General features: G+C 38.6%; 2 protein-coding genes and 1 long non-coding RNA gene across 3 annotated transcripts; all 3 read right to left on the bottom strand.

Annotated features, from left to right (window-relative positions):
- Window positions 1–310: 310 nt before the first annotated feature.
- Window positions 311–6,016, bottom strand: LOC127536443 (zinc finger MYM-type protein 1-like). Its single transcript, XM_051956819.1, has 4 exons — window positions 3,132–6,016; window positions 1,471–1,655; window positions 547–1,349; window positions 311–460 (listed from the first exon to the last, which is right to left on the bottom strand). Exon 1 carries the CDS (start codon window positions 6,003–6,005, stop codon window positions 5,022–5,024), a length of 984 nt encoding a protein of 327 aa, XP_051812779.1. The 5' UTR covers window positions 6,006–6,016; the 3' UTR covers window positions 311–460; window positions 547–1,349; window positions 1,471–1,655; window positions 3,132–5,021.
- Window positions 6,017–7,896: 1,880 nt separating this feature from the next.
- Window positions 7,897–9,305, bottom strand: LOC127536448 (uncharacterized). The gene is made up of 3 exons (XR_007945436.1): window positions 9,143–9,305; window positions 8,306–8,414; window positions 7,897–8,145 (listed from the first exon to the last, which is right to left on the bottom strand). It is a non-coding gene; the product is annotated as an uncharacterized LOC127536448 (long non-coding RNA).
- Window positions 9,306–12,765: 3,460 nt separating this feature from the next.
- On the bottom strand, window positions 12,766–13,885 carry si:ch211-198c19.1 (uncharacterized protein LOC100151013 homolog). The gene is made up of 2 exons (XM_051956821.1): window positions 13,636–13,885; window positions 12,766–13,552 (listed from the first exon to the last, which is right to left on the bottom strand). Exon 2 carries the CDS (start codon window positions 13,532–13,534, stop codon window positions 13,010–13,012), a length of 525 nt encoding a protein of 174 aa, XP_051812781.1. The 5' UTR covers window positions 13,535–13,552; window positions 13,636–13,885; the 3' UTR covers window positions 12,766–13,009.
- Window positions 13,886–16,149: the final 2,264 nt, after the last annotated feature.

Raw genomic sequence — 16,149 nt, 5'->3', positions numbered from 1 at the left:
CAGTGTGACACAACCATACTTGGCCTCATCTTCCTGGCGCCTTCTCTCCAGCATGTCCAGCATCATTTGGTTGAGACCAAGTTTGGCATCTACAGAGTTCAGCCACCTTAAGACAAATTATACAATTAAAAGCCGTTATCCATTTAATCAATTAACTACTAACCCAAGCATCCCTATTGTGCACAATGGACATAATAAAAATGACTATAATATCAAAATGTAGCAGCACTTATATCAGTTTAACCATTCATGATACTGCAACTTAAGTTGTTAACGTAGTTCAAAATTAGCCATCGTGAAGAATACCTTTGCAATGAACTGGGATGTGGGAGGTGTATTTTAAGAGTGTCTCTCAGATAGTGATATGCCTTTGGACCGTGAAGATGGAGTGTAAGGGCAAACTCTCTCTGGGCCTTGGTGTACTCTACACCTTTCCTCGACAGGAGGTGAACTGGAAGATCTATAATTAAATTAGCAAAAAAGTGATTTAGTATGTCCCCTTTTAATATTAACTACTAAGCTATTCAATGTATTTCTTTTTTTTACCCGAGTAGCATTCAAGCTTCTCTTTCAGTTCTTCATTGATCAGATTTTTCTCTTTCAGTTCCTCCAGAAGAGCATGCTTGTTTTTCTTTGCCCTCCTCTCCCTCGCCAAGGCATTGCTCTTCTCCCGCTGCAGTTTCCACACTGTTGCCAAGGCTGCATCGAGTTTGGCCTTTATAGCCTTGGGGCAGGAAGGCAATGCATACAGGTGGTCAGGGGCCTTCCTCTTCAGGCTCTTTCTCCTCTCTCCAGTGGCTGCCTGAGGCTTTGGAAAAATATATAAATAATAATAATAATAATGAGGACAGTATTAACGGTAACCTTTTAACAATTCATGTTCACATATCAGTGCTGAGTTCAATACAATGCTATGGTCTCTAAATCTACAAAACAAAACCCAAATCAGTGTTCTTTTAATAAACTGATTTTAATAAATTGGCTTGGCTAAAGGCAAAATTATGTTTTGGGTCTCTTAACAAAAATGTCAGTTTTGATTGTAAAGGTTCCCTACGCCTTGTTGTAGTTTGCACATGCTTATTCATAAAAGTGTATGAGTGACATGAGCAAGTGACAGCCTGTGGTTCTCAATCCTTTTACACAGATTACCACCTCAAATAATATTGGGTTCTTCAAGTAACACCATCATATCCCTTCCTGGGCACCACTGAGATAAATGATAAGCCATATGATGCTCTTAGTTGTGTACAAATAGTCACAACATCAGGTGGAGACTCATCCTGGTGCAGGTCCATGGGCAGGTTTTCTTCTGCTCTTCTAGAGGCAGCAGTGCTTCTTGTTGCTACCGGCTAAAATATACAGTTAAATATTTAAATGTCCTTAATGCACAACACTTTATGTATTCCTAAACTTGCAGAAATCGTGACAATACGTATATGACATATTCTTGTTGGCCAATGATACACATACCCTTTGGAGATGAGCAGGGAAGTTGAAAATGGTTGGCAGCCTTAAGCCGGACAGTCTGCCCTGTCCAGTCAAAATCCTCACTCCTGAAATGTTCGCTGCACAGTTTGCAGTTTTTTGATGCAACAAAACCGTCCCTTCTTAGAGCAAGTTCCCATTGCCTCCTCTTCTCTGCGTTTTGGGGAAACCTTAAAAACATGAGAAGATACCAAGATATATGAATTATTGACAACATTTTACACCCTTCTTACCTTTAACATTAGTGGTAAGGACAAAAATACTGAGCTAAATTATGATATTGTTGGGGTAATTCATGTAGCCTATGCTTGAATGCCATTGTGAAAACCTAAATAACAGCAACATGTTAAAAGAAATGTGAAAAAGAAATATGCAATGATTATTATGTAAACAAATGGTAGAAACGTTTCTAAAACGTCAGGGTCAAAATAACTTGTATTATACAAGTACAAATCCACTAAGTTAGTAACAATTATCCTAAATATGTTCCTCAAGTCATTTCTTACGAGTGAAAGGTGATTCCACAGGCTCTTGTTTTGAAGGAACGTTCATTTGAGCATCCATATGTTGCACAAAAGTGTGGCATCTTGCACTGTAGGGGGGTATTTTTGCAAACACAAAGCCAGCTAGTTACTGTATCACAATGAATCTAAATCTAGGATATATTTCACTAATGAAACAGCTTGAAAATCATGCTAAAACGAAGGAGTAATTATGCCTTTCCCACCTGTATAGAATTAAGTCCTGGTTACTTTGTAATAGTCCAAGTGGCTCACATGTCTCATTCACAACCTTGTTTCTTTGCTAGCTAATGCCCAACTGCATCCACACAAATTGTCATTTAGACAAAATATGTCATCACAAAATTATTGCTGATCTCACGGAAACCTATATAATAACTGAAACTCCCAGATTGCAGCCTTGCAAATGGCTGTAACAAACACACAACTATGCAGCGATTTTCGAAAAGAAAAATTGCAATTTCAACAGGTCTGCATGGCCTGAATCATAGCCAGGTTAATAAGGTTTTTAACCCTTTAAGCTTCAGTCAATTCCAGCCGTTTTCAGTACAAAAAAAAAATCGCTAATATTCTATTTTTAAATTAAAAAAATTACGAAAAATACAGGGAATATTGGACGGGTATCGCGAGGTGCATTTCCTTGAAAATGACCGATTCGGGGATTTTATACCGACTTCAGGACATGTTTTGGATAAAATAGTTTACTGGCTTGTGTCATCTGGATGTAAAAGGTTGGATTATGGCCGTTTTTTGTGGAATCTTTTTTTTTTGTGTGTAATAATAAACCCGGAAATGTGAGTCGCGCTGTGTGCGTTGAAGCCGTGTATAGAGAACGGATGGATGAATGTTCGTTTTTGTCGGACAAATGTGTTTTTCTCACCCACTGTGGTAATCGCATCTGAAAGTGGTTTATACCGGCGGATTCATGAGAATCTAAGCTTTCCATCGGCGTTTAGTGTTTGTATAATCGTGTTTGCAGCCGTCGGACATTCTTGAAATTCCTATGCAAATTAGGTGTACCGCCAGCGGTACACTGAAGCTTAAGGGGTTAATAAACCAAACCGTTTGTAAATCCGTCAAGAATTCAGCAAGTTAAGTGTATTTTTGTTTGTGTGGGTCACTCACCTTCCATCCACTACTATAGAGTGCTCCGGAAAAGTCCCCCTAGGTAAGATGGCCGACCGGTGATGTCACCGGCGAAAGTCCCATCAGCCATCTAGCCTTTCTATGTATATCTATGGGGGACACCCTGGACAGGTCGACATTTTGTCACAGGGCTACATATACAGACAATCACACTCACATTCACAGTTTACACACACACACACACACATATATATATGTGTGAACGGATTACCAAAGTTTTTACATCGAAGTGCATCAACTGGAGTTTTAGGGTCCATTTGTAAAACGTTTAGCCACAACTTTAGCGTTTCCTTCTCCGAGTACGGTAGTCTGTGAAAGCTGCGCGAAGTGTAGCGCACCATTCTGTTGCCACAACTCGGAAATGCGCACTGATGACACATTAGTTTTACCAGGTTTAGAAAAAACTAACTGTTCTGTAATCCGACACAAAATCGCTCCACTCGTCTCTCTTCACCTGAGGCAAACAGCTGTTTCCCCCACCGGTGTTTTGGCGCAAGCTATCGCACGATTTTGGAACGAGATTTGTTTTCTAGCGTCCCGAGATTTGGATACAGACCACAACAAATAGCGATCGGCAAGTATTGTGGAGGTTTTCATTCACTTCTCATCTCTTGTATGTTGTGGGACACTCGTTGAGACTATCCGAGCCAGTGTGGCAAAAAAAGCACGCTCGGGTGGTGCTTCTGTCAACTAAAATTAAATATTTACAATGAAAATAAAGAAAAACATTAATTCCTCAGATTTCAGAACATATGAAAATCAACAGGCTTTTCAGTCTAAAGTGCCACTTGTGTCAACTAACATTTCTATTTACATTATTAAATGACAAAAAAGTAAATCCTCACATTTTAGAGATTAAAGCCAGCACCTCTACATCTGTGTTATTTTTTGTATGCAAGTTTTGCTTTTCTGTCTTTGAGACACACAAATTTCTCAATGACTCTATGGTTAAAATCTGGGGTCTCCCTGACAAGTTTCTTTTCCATAGAGAGCATGGCCAGTGCATTAAGACGATCCTGCGACATCGTGTTCCTGAGGAAGGTCTTGATTCTTTTTAGTGTTGAGAAGCACCTCTCAGATTCGTGATGAGGATCTTCAGGAGAGACACAGTCTCTGAGAAGGTGTCCTGAAGATTGTTGCTCATGAAGAGCTGGTACAGAGCCACAGCACCATTGCAACTCCTGAACTCTGTGTTGCTGAAGATGTGCGACAGTTCAGTTTTCAGCTTGCCCTTGTTCAGCATTGGATAGGCCTCCATGGTGGTGTTGAGCGCTGCTTCAGGGAACTGGCTGTCGTACTCCTGGAATCTGTCTCCTTGAAGCAGAGTAGCACTGATTAGGTGTTTGGTGAAGGCAAACCTCTCTTTTGCATGGCCCAGGATTGTGTCACAAACCTATAAAGAAAGACACACATTGATTGGTAAGGCCAGGAGGAACCGCTGCCAGTTGATATTAGATTTATTTATGAAGCTGTGTGTCCTGATGAGTGGTGAGAAAAGTTTTGATTGTTCAGGTCACCACTCATCAACTTCAGGGAGAGACGACGTCCACATATATATAGAAAGGAATAACAACAGGAAGGACAACAGTCACAGACATATCGTAGGATACTAAGTTTTAGCTTTGATCTCACCTCTATAGCTATCCTCTGTAGTTCATCTGGTCCCAGTGTGCGGCGCTTCGTGGCCAGCTGCTGCTGAGGCACACAGCTGTGATGTTCTTCACTGACAGTAGGGAAGGAGTCTCTGACCAGCCCCAGAAGAGAAAAAAATTAAACTTTAGTTGCCAGGAAACAGAAAGAAATTAAGCACATTAAGTATCATAAATAATAACTTATTATGGTTAACATTAATCAGAAGTTTTTTTTTTATTACAGGTCGTCTTTGTGCTCAAACACAGTGTTGACAGCACGGCTGTGGAAGTCCCACCTTACTGTGCTTGCACTTGGAAGCCTGTGTGCCACCACTCTGTCAAGCACACTGGTACTCTTCGAGGATCTTGAAAAAAATCCTGAGAATCCAGCTAGGTCAGAGAAGAACTGACCAACTTTTGGGATACGGGATGTCACCTGCTGCATGATAATGTTGAGCTGGTGAGCATAGCAGTGGACATAGTGTGCATTCGCATACACATCGCTCACTTTCTTCTGTACACCACCTGTGGCTCCTCTCATGACACTCGCACCATCATTGGCCTGGGAGATGAGCTTGCTCTTCTGGTCATCAGGGAGAATGAGGCTCAGCCTCTCCAAAAGTGCTGTGGCAATGGACTCAGCTGTGGCAGATTGCAGAGGTATAAACTCAAAAAATCTCTCCTGCACTTCATTCATTTTGTCGATGTAGCGGATCACAAGAACAAGCTGACACTGGGTGGAGATGTCCATTGTTTCATCAGCCTGGATGGATATGAAGTCTGCACACTGAACTTCCTCAATAATGGACTCTGTCAAAACTGCCAGCATGCAGTCAAGGAGTTCATTCTGCACTGTTTTGGATGTCCCTTTAAACACAGTGGCAGTCTGAAGGTGCTCATGAACAGCTGCATCTAGTGATGCTACAAAATCCACCAGCCCTCTGAAAATACCTGGATTTTTGGAGCTTTCACTCTCATCATGGCCTCTCAGGGTGAGCTCAAAGGCACCACAGAACTTAATGCAGTCTATTATTTTAGACAGCACATGCCTATTTTTGTCAACCTCCTCGTTATGTTTACAGATGCCTATCCTGTAGCCATCATCAAGCTGAGCTGCTATGTTAGCTCTCTCAAACATGCCCAGACACTTAGCATTTTCCATGTGGCTCCTAGCTTGCTCATGCCTTCTTACTTTCTCGGAAAAATGCTTTAAATTCGCCATACCGGCTCCTTCACTCTCAGTTTCTCCTGCAGTGTTCTCCTCTCGAACGGCGTTGTTTTCAGTAACTTCACTGAATTTTCTCTCTCCATTTTCTACTTTTTTTTGGCTCGCTCTATGACTCGTTGATAATCTTGCTTGCTAATTACTCCTACACTCTGCGCTGAACGTCACTCGCTTGGTGGTTTTAATTAAAGACAAGTGGATGAACAAACCGCTCGCTCTCTGCTGCCACCCCATGGCCGGTGGTGTGTAAAGCGATCAGAGGGAGACAGCAGGGCGCGGTCAGCCTGTGTCCCTCTGTCTCCTATCTCTTGTATTGAAGAGGAATGAACTGTGCATGTCAAAGTTATAACGAGAGTCAAAGGGGAAAGATGAGTGCGCCCCGGCCATATATGTCCACTATTAGTAATTGTAGACAATGTCGGACGTTTCTAATCTGACTTTTTATTACAAATTTTACATTTTAGTAACTCTCTACAGGCTCTATTATCCATTTTGCTTGTTAAAAACATAGGATATACATGTAAATGCAATTTTAAAAACGTTTTATTAAAGGAAGAGCTGTGACTCTACATGATGTGAGACAGAGGGCGCGGCGCCCTAGCACCCTCTATTGGCCAGTCACCTCTGAGATATATATATATATATATATATATATATATATATTATGGCATGCCGTTTAGGAAATTATATATATAATGAAAGTCGATATATATATAATGAAACTTGATATATATATAATGAAAATTGATATATATATAATGAAAGTTGATATATATATAATGAAAGTTGATATATATATAATGAAAGTTGATATATATATATATAATGAAAGTTGATATATATATATAATGAAAGTCGATTTATATATATATATATATATATAATGAAAGTTGATATATATATATATAATGAAAGTTGATATATATATAATGAAAGTCGGAATATAGAATGTTCAGATTTTCATTCCATCTATTCAAAGTTTCATTCCATATATTCAGACTTTTTCCTACTGAGCCCTGGAAGGACATGGCAAACAAAAACAGGAACCTGATTGGACATTTGCTCTTCAGATGAGCTCTTCTGTGATTATCTATCTGTCTTCATGGTTGTCACAGGGAACGGCAACTACGTTTGAGAAAACAGGTAATTTTTAGAGATGTTTTGATTCTGAACACTGAACGTGTTAGCATTAGCTTAGCTACTTAGCTTCGACTACATTTGCATCCCTACATAGCTTAAACAACTGCACCATATGTTGATGATAATGATAATATCTATGTTTATCTTTATAGCTGGTCTTAAGGCTAATTACGAGGCAGAGGTCAGCTGCTGCCTGGACACATCCATGATCACGCCACTGGTGGGACACAATCGTACTGGATTTCAGCTGAAGGCTGCTGTTCTGTCCAAACTGAGACATTTTTATTGTGACATACCCTCCACTGTTGTTAGCTTTTGATTCAATAATTTTTTTTGAGATGAGGAAATCACTATTGCATGTTTCTAGTTAAATACCCTACTTTTATGATATATCACTACAGCATGCACTTTTTATATTTTCCATCAATTTCACCCAAAAGTTGAATAACTATTTGTGAGCAGTGTATGTAGACACATAATAGAAGCACATTTCAATAATATATCTGCTGCAGTAGTGCAGTTTATCTACCTAGATTGGTGTAACAGTAAAAAAACAACAATATATGCTACTGATGTTTCTGACTAAAATCTGCTTGAAAAGCACAACTGCTTATCTGTCAAAATGTGTGTAACAAAAGTGTGCACTGAACACTGAATAAAGTCTCTGTAGATTATAGACAAAATTTGCATCTCTCATCACAAATTTCTGTTTATTCACCCAAAGTGTATGGGTAAAATACAAAACAGGTGAAGTACTAAAAAAGATTTATTTTCTAGAAAAGCCAATAGTCAACAATGCAGTTTAATTCTGGGACAGTTGCTCCAGCACCGACACCATGCGTCCCATCAGTGCAACCAAGGTTTTCATTCATCTTCTGGATGTTCTGGAGCATGGCAGAGGTCACGTCTTGGTGTCTTCCGATCTGTTCCAAGAACCGTTCCTCTGACCTCTCCAGATACTGCAGAGGATCCACAGCAGCTTCCTGGTTCCCTTTTCCTGCATAAAAGCATCCAAAAAGTATTAGTTGTCAGTAATTATTTTCTATTTTCATAAACACAGTTAACTTAAAGTAAATGTTCTATTTTGTGATTTTAGGATGGGTCAAAAGATAACATACTGATCATGTTGATGTCTGCATAGTCTAAACAGATCTTACTTGATTTGGTCTGTAGAGAGGAGGACAGCGTGGAGGAGCTGCAGGACGGAACCAGTAAGCTGCAGACTAGTGCTCCTGGTAACTGGACCTCATCATCCAAGGCCGACAACTAAATAAAATGAACAAGACATGCTGTTGATAGCATCTGTAATACAAATGATTTTATCCATTAACTGATTTATTGCTTTGTCCATACAATGTTAGAAAGTGTTACAAATAATACCTGTAATAATTTCCAACAGTGATAAATGCCTTGTTTTATTTTACAACAAAAAACACCAAAAGCATCTGTGTATAAGAAATCAGTGCATTGGATTTCCACATCTGCAAAGCTAGAAAATCACACATCAGAATTTTACCTTGAAATTATGAAAATAGCTGCAGATTACCAGTACTCTTTATTTCATTGTGTTAACTTGATCATTTGAATCAGTTTTTTAGACTTGTATTACTGATACGAAACATAATCAACACATAAATTAAAATGTGTTCGCAAAGAGTTCACTGGTTCTTCAAGGAAAATTTCAATGATAACCATATAGTTCAGTAATATGATTAATGGGTCATTGTGTAACAGCGTGGGAGGTTCTGAATACAGGTCTTGGACTGAAATATTGCTGCTGCTTTCCTCCGGTTTTATAAGGAGTTGTTTCATAGCTTGTTAGCTTACCAGCGGCTAACTGGCTAGCAAACAATAGTTCAACGCCAACCTCTAATCAGTGATCCGGTGTCCGGACCGCGTTAGCTGGCGGAACGTTCATAATACTGATGTGGGACTGTTGTAGCTAGCGTATTCATAGTAGGATAACAGCAGGATGTTGGAGAAATAAAACTTACCATTATCAGGATCGCTGGTCTGCATGGCAGACTCTTAGCGCATCGCACTGCTTGAATGTCTGTGTATTTCAGGCCGATTTCAAAATAAAACTCAATAAAATTCTCGTCCGGGTGAGTGTCCTTCATTGTCGCTTCGCCATACGGACATGTCCCTTCCGGGGCTCGGTAGGAATAAAAGATTTGATATATATATAATGAAAGTTGATATATATATATATATATAATGAAAGTCGATATATATATATATATATAATGAAAGTTGATATATATATAATGAAAGTTGATATATATATATAATGAAAGTCGATATATATATATAATGAAAGTTGATATATATATAATGAAAGTTGATATATATATAATGAAAGTCAATATATATATATATATATATATATATCAAGTTTCATTATATATATATATATATATATATCAAGTTTCATTATATATATATATCGACTTTCATTATATATATATCAAGTTTCATTATATATATATATCAACTTTCATTATATATATATCAAGTTTCATTATATATATATCAAGTTTCATTATATATATATCGACTTTCATTATATATATATCAAGTTTCATTATATATATATCAAGTTTCATTATATATATAATTTCCTAAACGGCATGCCATAATATATATATATATATATATATATATATATTATCTTTATCGATTGTTATCAGTAGGAGATGCACTTAAAATGTCGTTATACATACAGTGCCTTGCGAAAGTATTCGGCCCCCTTGAACTTTTCAACCTTTCGCCACATTTCAGGCTTCAAACATAAAGATATAAAATTTTAATTTTTTGTCAAGAATCAACAACAATTGGGACACAATCGTAAAGTGGAATGAAATTTATTGGATATTTTATACTTTTTTAACAAATAAAAAACTGAAAAGTGGGGTGTGCAACATTATTCAGCCCCCTTGCATTAATACTTTGTAGCACCACCTTTTGCTACAGTTACAGCTACAAGTCGCTTGGGGTATGTCTCTATCAGTTTTGCACATTGAAAGACTGAAATTCTTGCCCATACTTTGGTTTCACTGGTGTACAGTGGGAGGGAGCATCCAATCTTTATATACAGTCTGTGACCGCTCCCCTAGAATTAAAAAACGTCTTGTCTGATGATCCATGATCTGTGAGCCAAGAGAGTCAGGACTGCAGACATGAAGTGTGCCACATTTTTTTCTATCACAAAAAGTGTCGAGGTAACCGAGCCAAAATTCTTTATGATCAGCTGCGCTTGTGTGTACCCTCGAGTTCGCCACAATTCTAACACAAACATTTTGCTTTTGGTTAAAAAAGAGTGACCTGAATGAAAAGTATCGAGCAATGTATGGCTCAGGGCACGTTTTCTGTCCCCAATTCCAAATGGAACTGGAGGTACCAGTATTACTGATACATTTGCTAACCAAAGGTGGAGCCAAATTAACCAGGACTGACATCTTTGTAATTATTAATTGTGCATGTATACAGCAGTTGAAAATTGACTTGAACATATCAACACTAAGGTACCAGAACATTTGGGTTTCCTGAAACACAATCAGGCAGCATTTCTTTAATGTTCCACATTTTTCTGTTCAGAGCAAGAACCCTATAAATCTCCCTTATCTGCTAAGATTGCCCCTACTTGTTCATAGGCCCTTTCAGGAGTCTTGTAATATTTTCAGTGGGAGTATCAAATCACATCTGAATTCAACCTGCGAGTGTACAGCGGCCCAAATGGTGTCCTCCCATTGGCAACAGAGGAAAGCAGAAGATGAATGAGGCATTTCTGTGGGTTTTTGAGGACTGCAGGCACGAGGGTGCTTTGTCATCATAATATTGAAATTGAGTTTTGCAACACTTTGTGCCTTTTGGCCATGAAGGTGTGTGCTGCCTTGTTTCACAACTCATTAGAGTCAACATTTTGATTGACTGCCTCCTATTCAAGCTGATATTGGAGTTCATACAAATTTTTAAAGCTCTGTGGAACTTTCATAGTGAGAGGGTTTATATAATATTATTGGTGAGACTTTTTGACCTTGACAGTAAGGTAATATTTTAAATCCTCAGGTGGAAGTACAATGTAAAAACACTCTTTTGTTACTTTCTAACTTCATTAATTGTGCTTACTTCCTATACTTTTCTTGTTCATTTCAGTAAAGCTAAATGTGATTTTCTTCTTCTGTGATCTTTGCACTGAAAGAAGTAATCTTTTGTGTATTTGGTCTCTTGTCTAAATTCTTAGTCTTAACTGTAGGTGATTTAGTCATTTTTTATTATAACATATTTTTATTCTAACATTTTTGCTAGTAGTATACTTGACATGTGTTTGACGGTGTTGGGGTAAATAACAACTGTATTCATTAACAACTCAAACCTCTGTAATAACAGTCTCCAGATGCATCTGAGTGTGCTTGTATCTTCAGCTGAAGTCTGTACTTTATGCTGATGATGGAAGAACTGCTGGATCCTGAGCTTGACTCCTATCTTATGTATGTGGGATGAAAGCAGAATACTTGCTATTTTGGCAAGAGGTGAAATTAGTTTCATTCTCTGCAGCAAAAGAGGAAGCTCTGTGGCTGCTGTACAGCTGAGCTGAGTACAAGGTTTGGTTTAAATTTAGATTTTACAGTTAAGCCTCAGCTTGAAAGAAACGTGCATGTACGGTAGACAGTTGTAAACTAGAAGCATTAAATCAAAAAAGTGCATGTATGTAAGACTTGATTATCATAGTTAATAAAAGAAAAAAACTGCAATACAGCACTTGCATATTAAGATTGAAGATCACAGAAGATAATTACTTCTGCTCTCACTTCTACTTGTCTACTTACTTACTTACGTAGCCTCTTCACCCCTAATGGGGCATAAGGCTGCAATGATGTCACACCATTTGCCTCTATCCTGGCTACCTTCTTTGCCTCCTCCCAAGAAAAACCCATCTCCTTTAGTTCACTCTTGATTGTCCTTCTCCAGATGGTCTTCGGTCTGCCTGGCTTCCTTCGTCCTGTTGGTGTCCACCGAAGTGCTGTGTGAGGTATTCGTTTATTTGACATTCTAAAAAAAAAAACAAAACTAAAAACTATCCCCTATGCAGCAGTGTTTCTGAGCACGGACATGCTAACTGGCCAAATATGTCTTCTAGAGCATGTAGAAGGTTCTGTTCCCTTTTTTCTGAATGCTTGCAGGTGTTACTGTATTATCCATGGTGTACTGCCACCTCTGTCATTCTGTAATCATAAAAATGGAGCTCTTTACTTGCATTTCTTGTGCCTGTCTCTATAGGTCACTATGAGATAAAATGTCCAAAAATTGAGAAAATATTTAAAAGGGGTCTTCTATGAGCTTCTGTGACTTGCACCTGGACTAGTGCCCTCCTCTAATACCCTCAGACCCCAACAGACTGTTTACTCATTCAAAGAGACCTGTATTAATATAGGTGTGGGAGTTTTTTGTTGGCAAGTTAAAAGTTCACCCATGTGCTCATAATTGCATAGCAGGAAAAGTGATGTTCACTCCTGACTGTGTCCTAAAGGCAGTACTTTTGACCATATTTGTTGAGAGTAAACATTGAAAGCAACCCCCAGATTCATGTCTATGCTACTGAAAAATATACCACCCATTAGATTTTGAAACATATTTTATTGATTACATATTCTATAGGTATTACAAGCAGGCAAGCTCTTTTGGTTCCACAGATGTTCAGTTATTCCTCGTTTGAAGCCTCGAAATAAAGCCATCAAAGTAGTCTGGCACATTTTTTTCCTCTCAGATTTGTATCAATGGCAACAGCAAAATAGTCCAGTAAAGACTGTTTAGGAAAAGGTTCAGGTCACATAGCTGTTAAAGCTGTCATCAGACGTACATCAAATTTCAATGCAAACAAACGCTGCTCTCTGTCGAAGAGAGGCAAGAAGATTGGGGCCAATTATGTATGTCTCTTTAGCCTTATAATGTGCAGATGCATAGATCCAATCAATGCGTTTATTGTTGTTGTTATATCTCACCAAAACTCTGTCCATGTTACTCTTAGGGTCGCTGCGGTTGTAATACTTCCTGACTTCATATGGCAAGTCCTCGGCATGAGGAGAGTGAAGGTTTCCAATGGTGTAGTATGTGTATTGTCTTTTGTCAGTGATCACCGGTAGCAGCCTCTTGGTCCCTCGATTCAGAAACTTGTGAAATCCATATTCACCTTTCGTTGGATCGCACAGAGCCAGCATATTGTTGTCCAGACACTTCTGAACATACCACACCAGCAGTTTGAGGCCGTGGCGAGGCGGCGGTTGACCAAATCCACTGTTCTGGAGCTCTTGTTTTGAGTCAAGGGTTTTCAGAGCTGAGGTCAGGATTACTGACAGCACCAATGTGAAATGAAACAAGAAATGCATGTCTTTGCTGCGTGGGACCTATGAAAAAAGGCACACCATGATGTGACATGAATCTTGAAGCTGCATGAAGTGAATAAAAAGTGTATGCAATAACAACTTACCACTCAGTGGGTAATAAGAGTCTCCAAATTGTCTCCAAATGTGCTTGTATCTACAGGTGAAGCCTGTCTTTTATGCTGGTGATGACAGAACTGCTGGGTCCTGAGCTTGTCTCCTGTCTTATGTAGGTAGGATGAAAGCAGCATACGTGCTATTTTGACAAGAGGTGAGGTTAGTTTCACTCTCTGTTTGCAGTGAAAGAGGAAGCTCTGTGGCTGCTGCACAGCTGGGCTAAGCACAAGGTTTAGTTTATATTTATACAAGTTAAGTCTCAGCCTTGTAGAATCATTCATGTTAACCTTAGATGTTTTCAACCAGTTGCCAGTTCACACATATAGCAGACATGAAGCAACATTAGCATTCGTGTGGTGTTGTGGCACATTTCTGTATTTACTCTCATTTTAGCTCTTGTTTGGTCTTCTGAGTTTTGAGCTGCTAAAAGCTCACTATGTTCACCAGGTATATGCTGTGTCTGTCTGCTGATACCAGCCGGGCAGGTCATGTACAGTCAGAGCTATTTCCCTGAAAACAGCTGCTGGCGGTTGCTGGAAATGTGGTGGATGAGACTGGTGAGACTAAAATGAGACAATGAAGTTCAAAGTCATAAAGGAACAAAAATATGCTAAGCACCCTGTGGGGCTGAGAGGAACTGCAGAGGTGGTAGTAATTATGTGTAGATTCACTGTGAGTACACTGTCTCATATTGCACACAACCATTTCTATTCATTGTTTGAATAAAAATGTTGTTTACTTAAGCTTTAGGGTAATGAAAACCTGAAAGTACAATAACTGAGCACACTTGCTTATGTGCAACAAGACACGTCTCATTGTTTTTACCATGCAGTCCTTAACAGTCAGTGTAGCACTGCCTTTCTTCCAAACAAAGTCTCCTAAATTAGATTTGGATTCGCTCGTTTGAGGGTGAGCTGGTGGAAGTCAGGCAGAGCTAATCAGGTTGAGTTTGAGTCACCCAGGCTGAGTCCTAAGCTTGTCCCATTTCAGAGACTGTCTCCTTTGAAAGACACAACCTGCACATAGTGTAGCCTTTAGAGGAGTGAGGGCTAATAGTCTTAACCTGCACCTCTTCCCTAAATGAAATGTCACTGCCAAGTCTTGCTCTACAGCTATAAACTCAGTGCTTGTTATTCACAGCAGGGGGTGTGCTGTAAAGTTAGCCACTATAGGAAAGTGAAAGAGACACCTGGCTGTGATAGCACATGAATACTGAAAATGCTAAATAATCATTTATAAAGTCTACTTTGATTAAACTTTGTATCCCAACAATGTAAACAGTTGTGTGCACTGTGGTTACAGAACACACTGCTGCTAGGACAAAAACACTGAGACCTAATCACATGTCGTAGGAACACTGTGGCCACCAGAGGTATTCACCTGGAAAATACAAGAGGGAGCAGTATATCATTGTCTGGATAAATGTTTTTGCCCACAGTCATTATTGTGCAGGGGTAGCCCACCATTTTTCTCTCTTTGTTTTCTGCTGTTGGAACTTGTCAGTCCAAGTCGACAGCTACCAGTGCTTCAACCAGGTGTCTGAACTGCTAATCAGGCAGCGGGGATTACATCTGGAACCAAGTGAAGGACACACAACCGGTTAAAAAAATAATGAAGGCAGCATAGCAAATGCTGTTTGTGCTCTACATCAAAGGAAGGCTTGACTCCATATCCCAGTCTCATTTCAATACACTTTTACAGCTTATATACATTATGTTTTTGTGACTTTTGTTAAATTAGTGAAACAGAATATAACTTTGGTGGACAAAATATCACAAAAACAAGCAAACAAAATGGTATAATGTACTTAGGATACGAATGAGGCAACAGGCCATTGGCATAAACAACCTGTACAACCTAAAAATAATTTTTAAAATGTGCAATATGATGTCATAGGTTTCAGGAAGTCGCAAGGCAAAGTCAGCACAGAAGAGTGAATCTTGTGAATTGCAATTAATCATCAAAGTGGAGAGGTACAGGAAGTGTTATGATTCCACAGACAGGACCAGAATGAAAGGCAAAAAGCTTTAGGGTTTAGTTCAATCTGCTATGACAGAGTAGAGCTGTTGTACTGATTGTCCAGTTTGTTCATTATGTGTTGTTATAACATTGTGGCCTCACAGAGCTATTAACAAGGCTACAGACTTTAGGCTGAAAATATGTCACTGACATATGTTGTCCAGAGTGAAATGTCTCCATGATATTACCATGTACCTAGGTTCATGATTTTAAACATTTTATTTTTTAAAATTAAATTTAAAAATGTATTTTTAAAAAATTGAACCTGTACCCAGGTTCATGATTTTTTTTCTTCGTTTTTCTTCTTCTGCTTCTTTTTTTAAAAGAAATTCTTTTACCTTTGTTTTATGGCTTCATTCTTTATTTTATTTTCAATTCTTTATTATTTCCTTAATTGGATATGACGTTTTTGATGCATTTATTATTTTATTATGCGTCCTGTTGACTTATTTTTTAAAAATATTTTACTATGTTTAATCCATTTC

The sequence above is a fragment of the Acanthochromis polyacanthus genome, chromosome 12 (genome assembly GCF_021347895.1).
Source record: "Acanthochromis polyacanthus isolate Apoly-LR-REF ecotype Palm Island chromosome 12, KAUST_Apoly_ChrSc, whole genome shotgun sequence".
In the NCBI taxonomy this organism is placed as follows: domain Eukaryota; kingdom Metazoa; phylum Chordata; class Actinopteri; family Pomacentridae; genus Acanthochromis; species Acanthochromis polyacanthus.
This window is presented reverse-complemented; position numbering and strand designations above follow the sequence as displayed.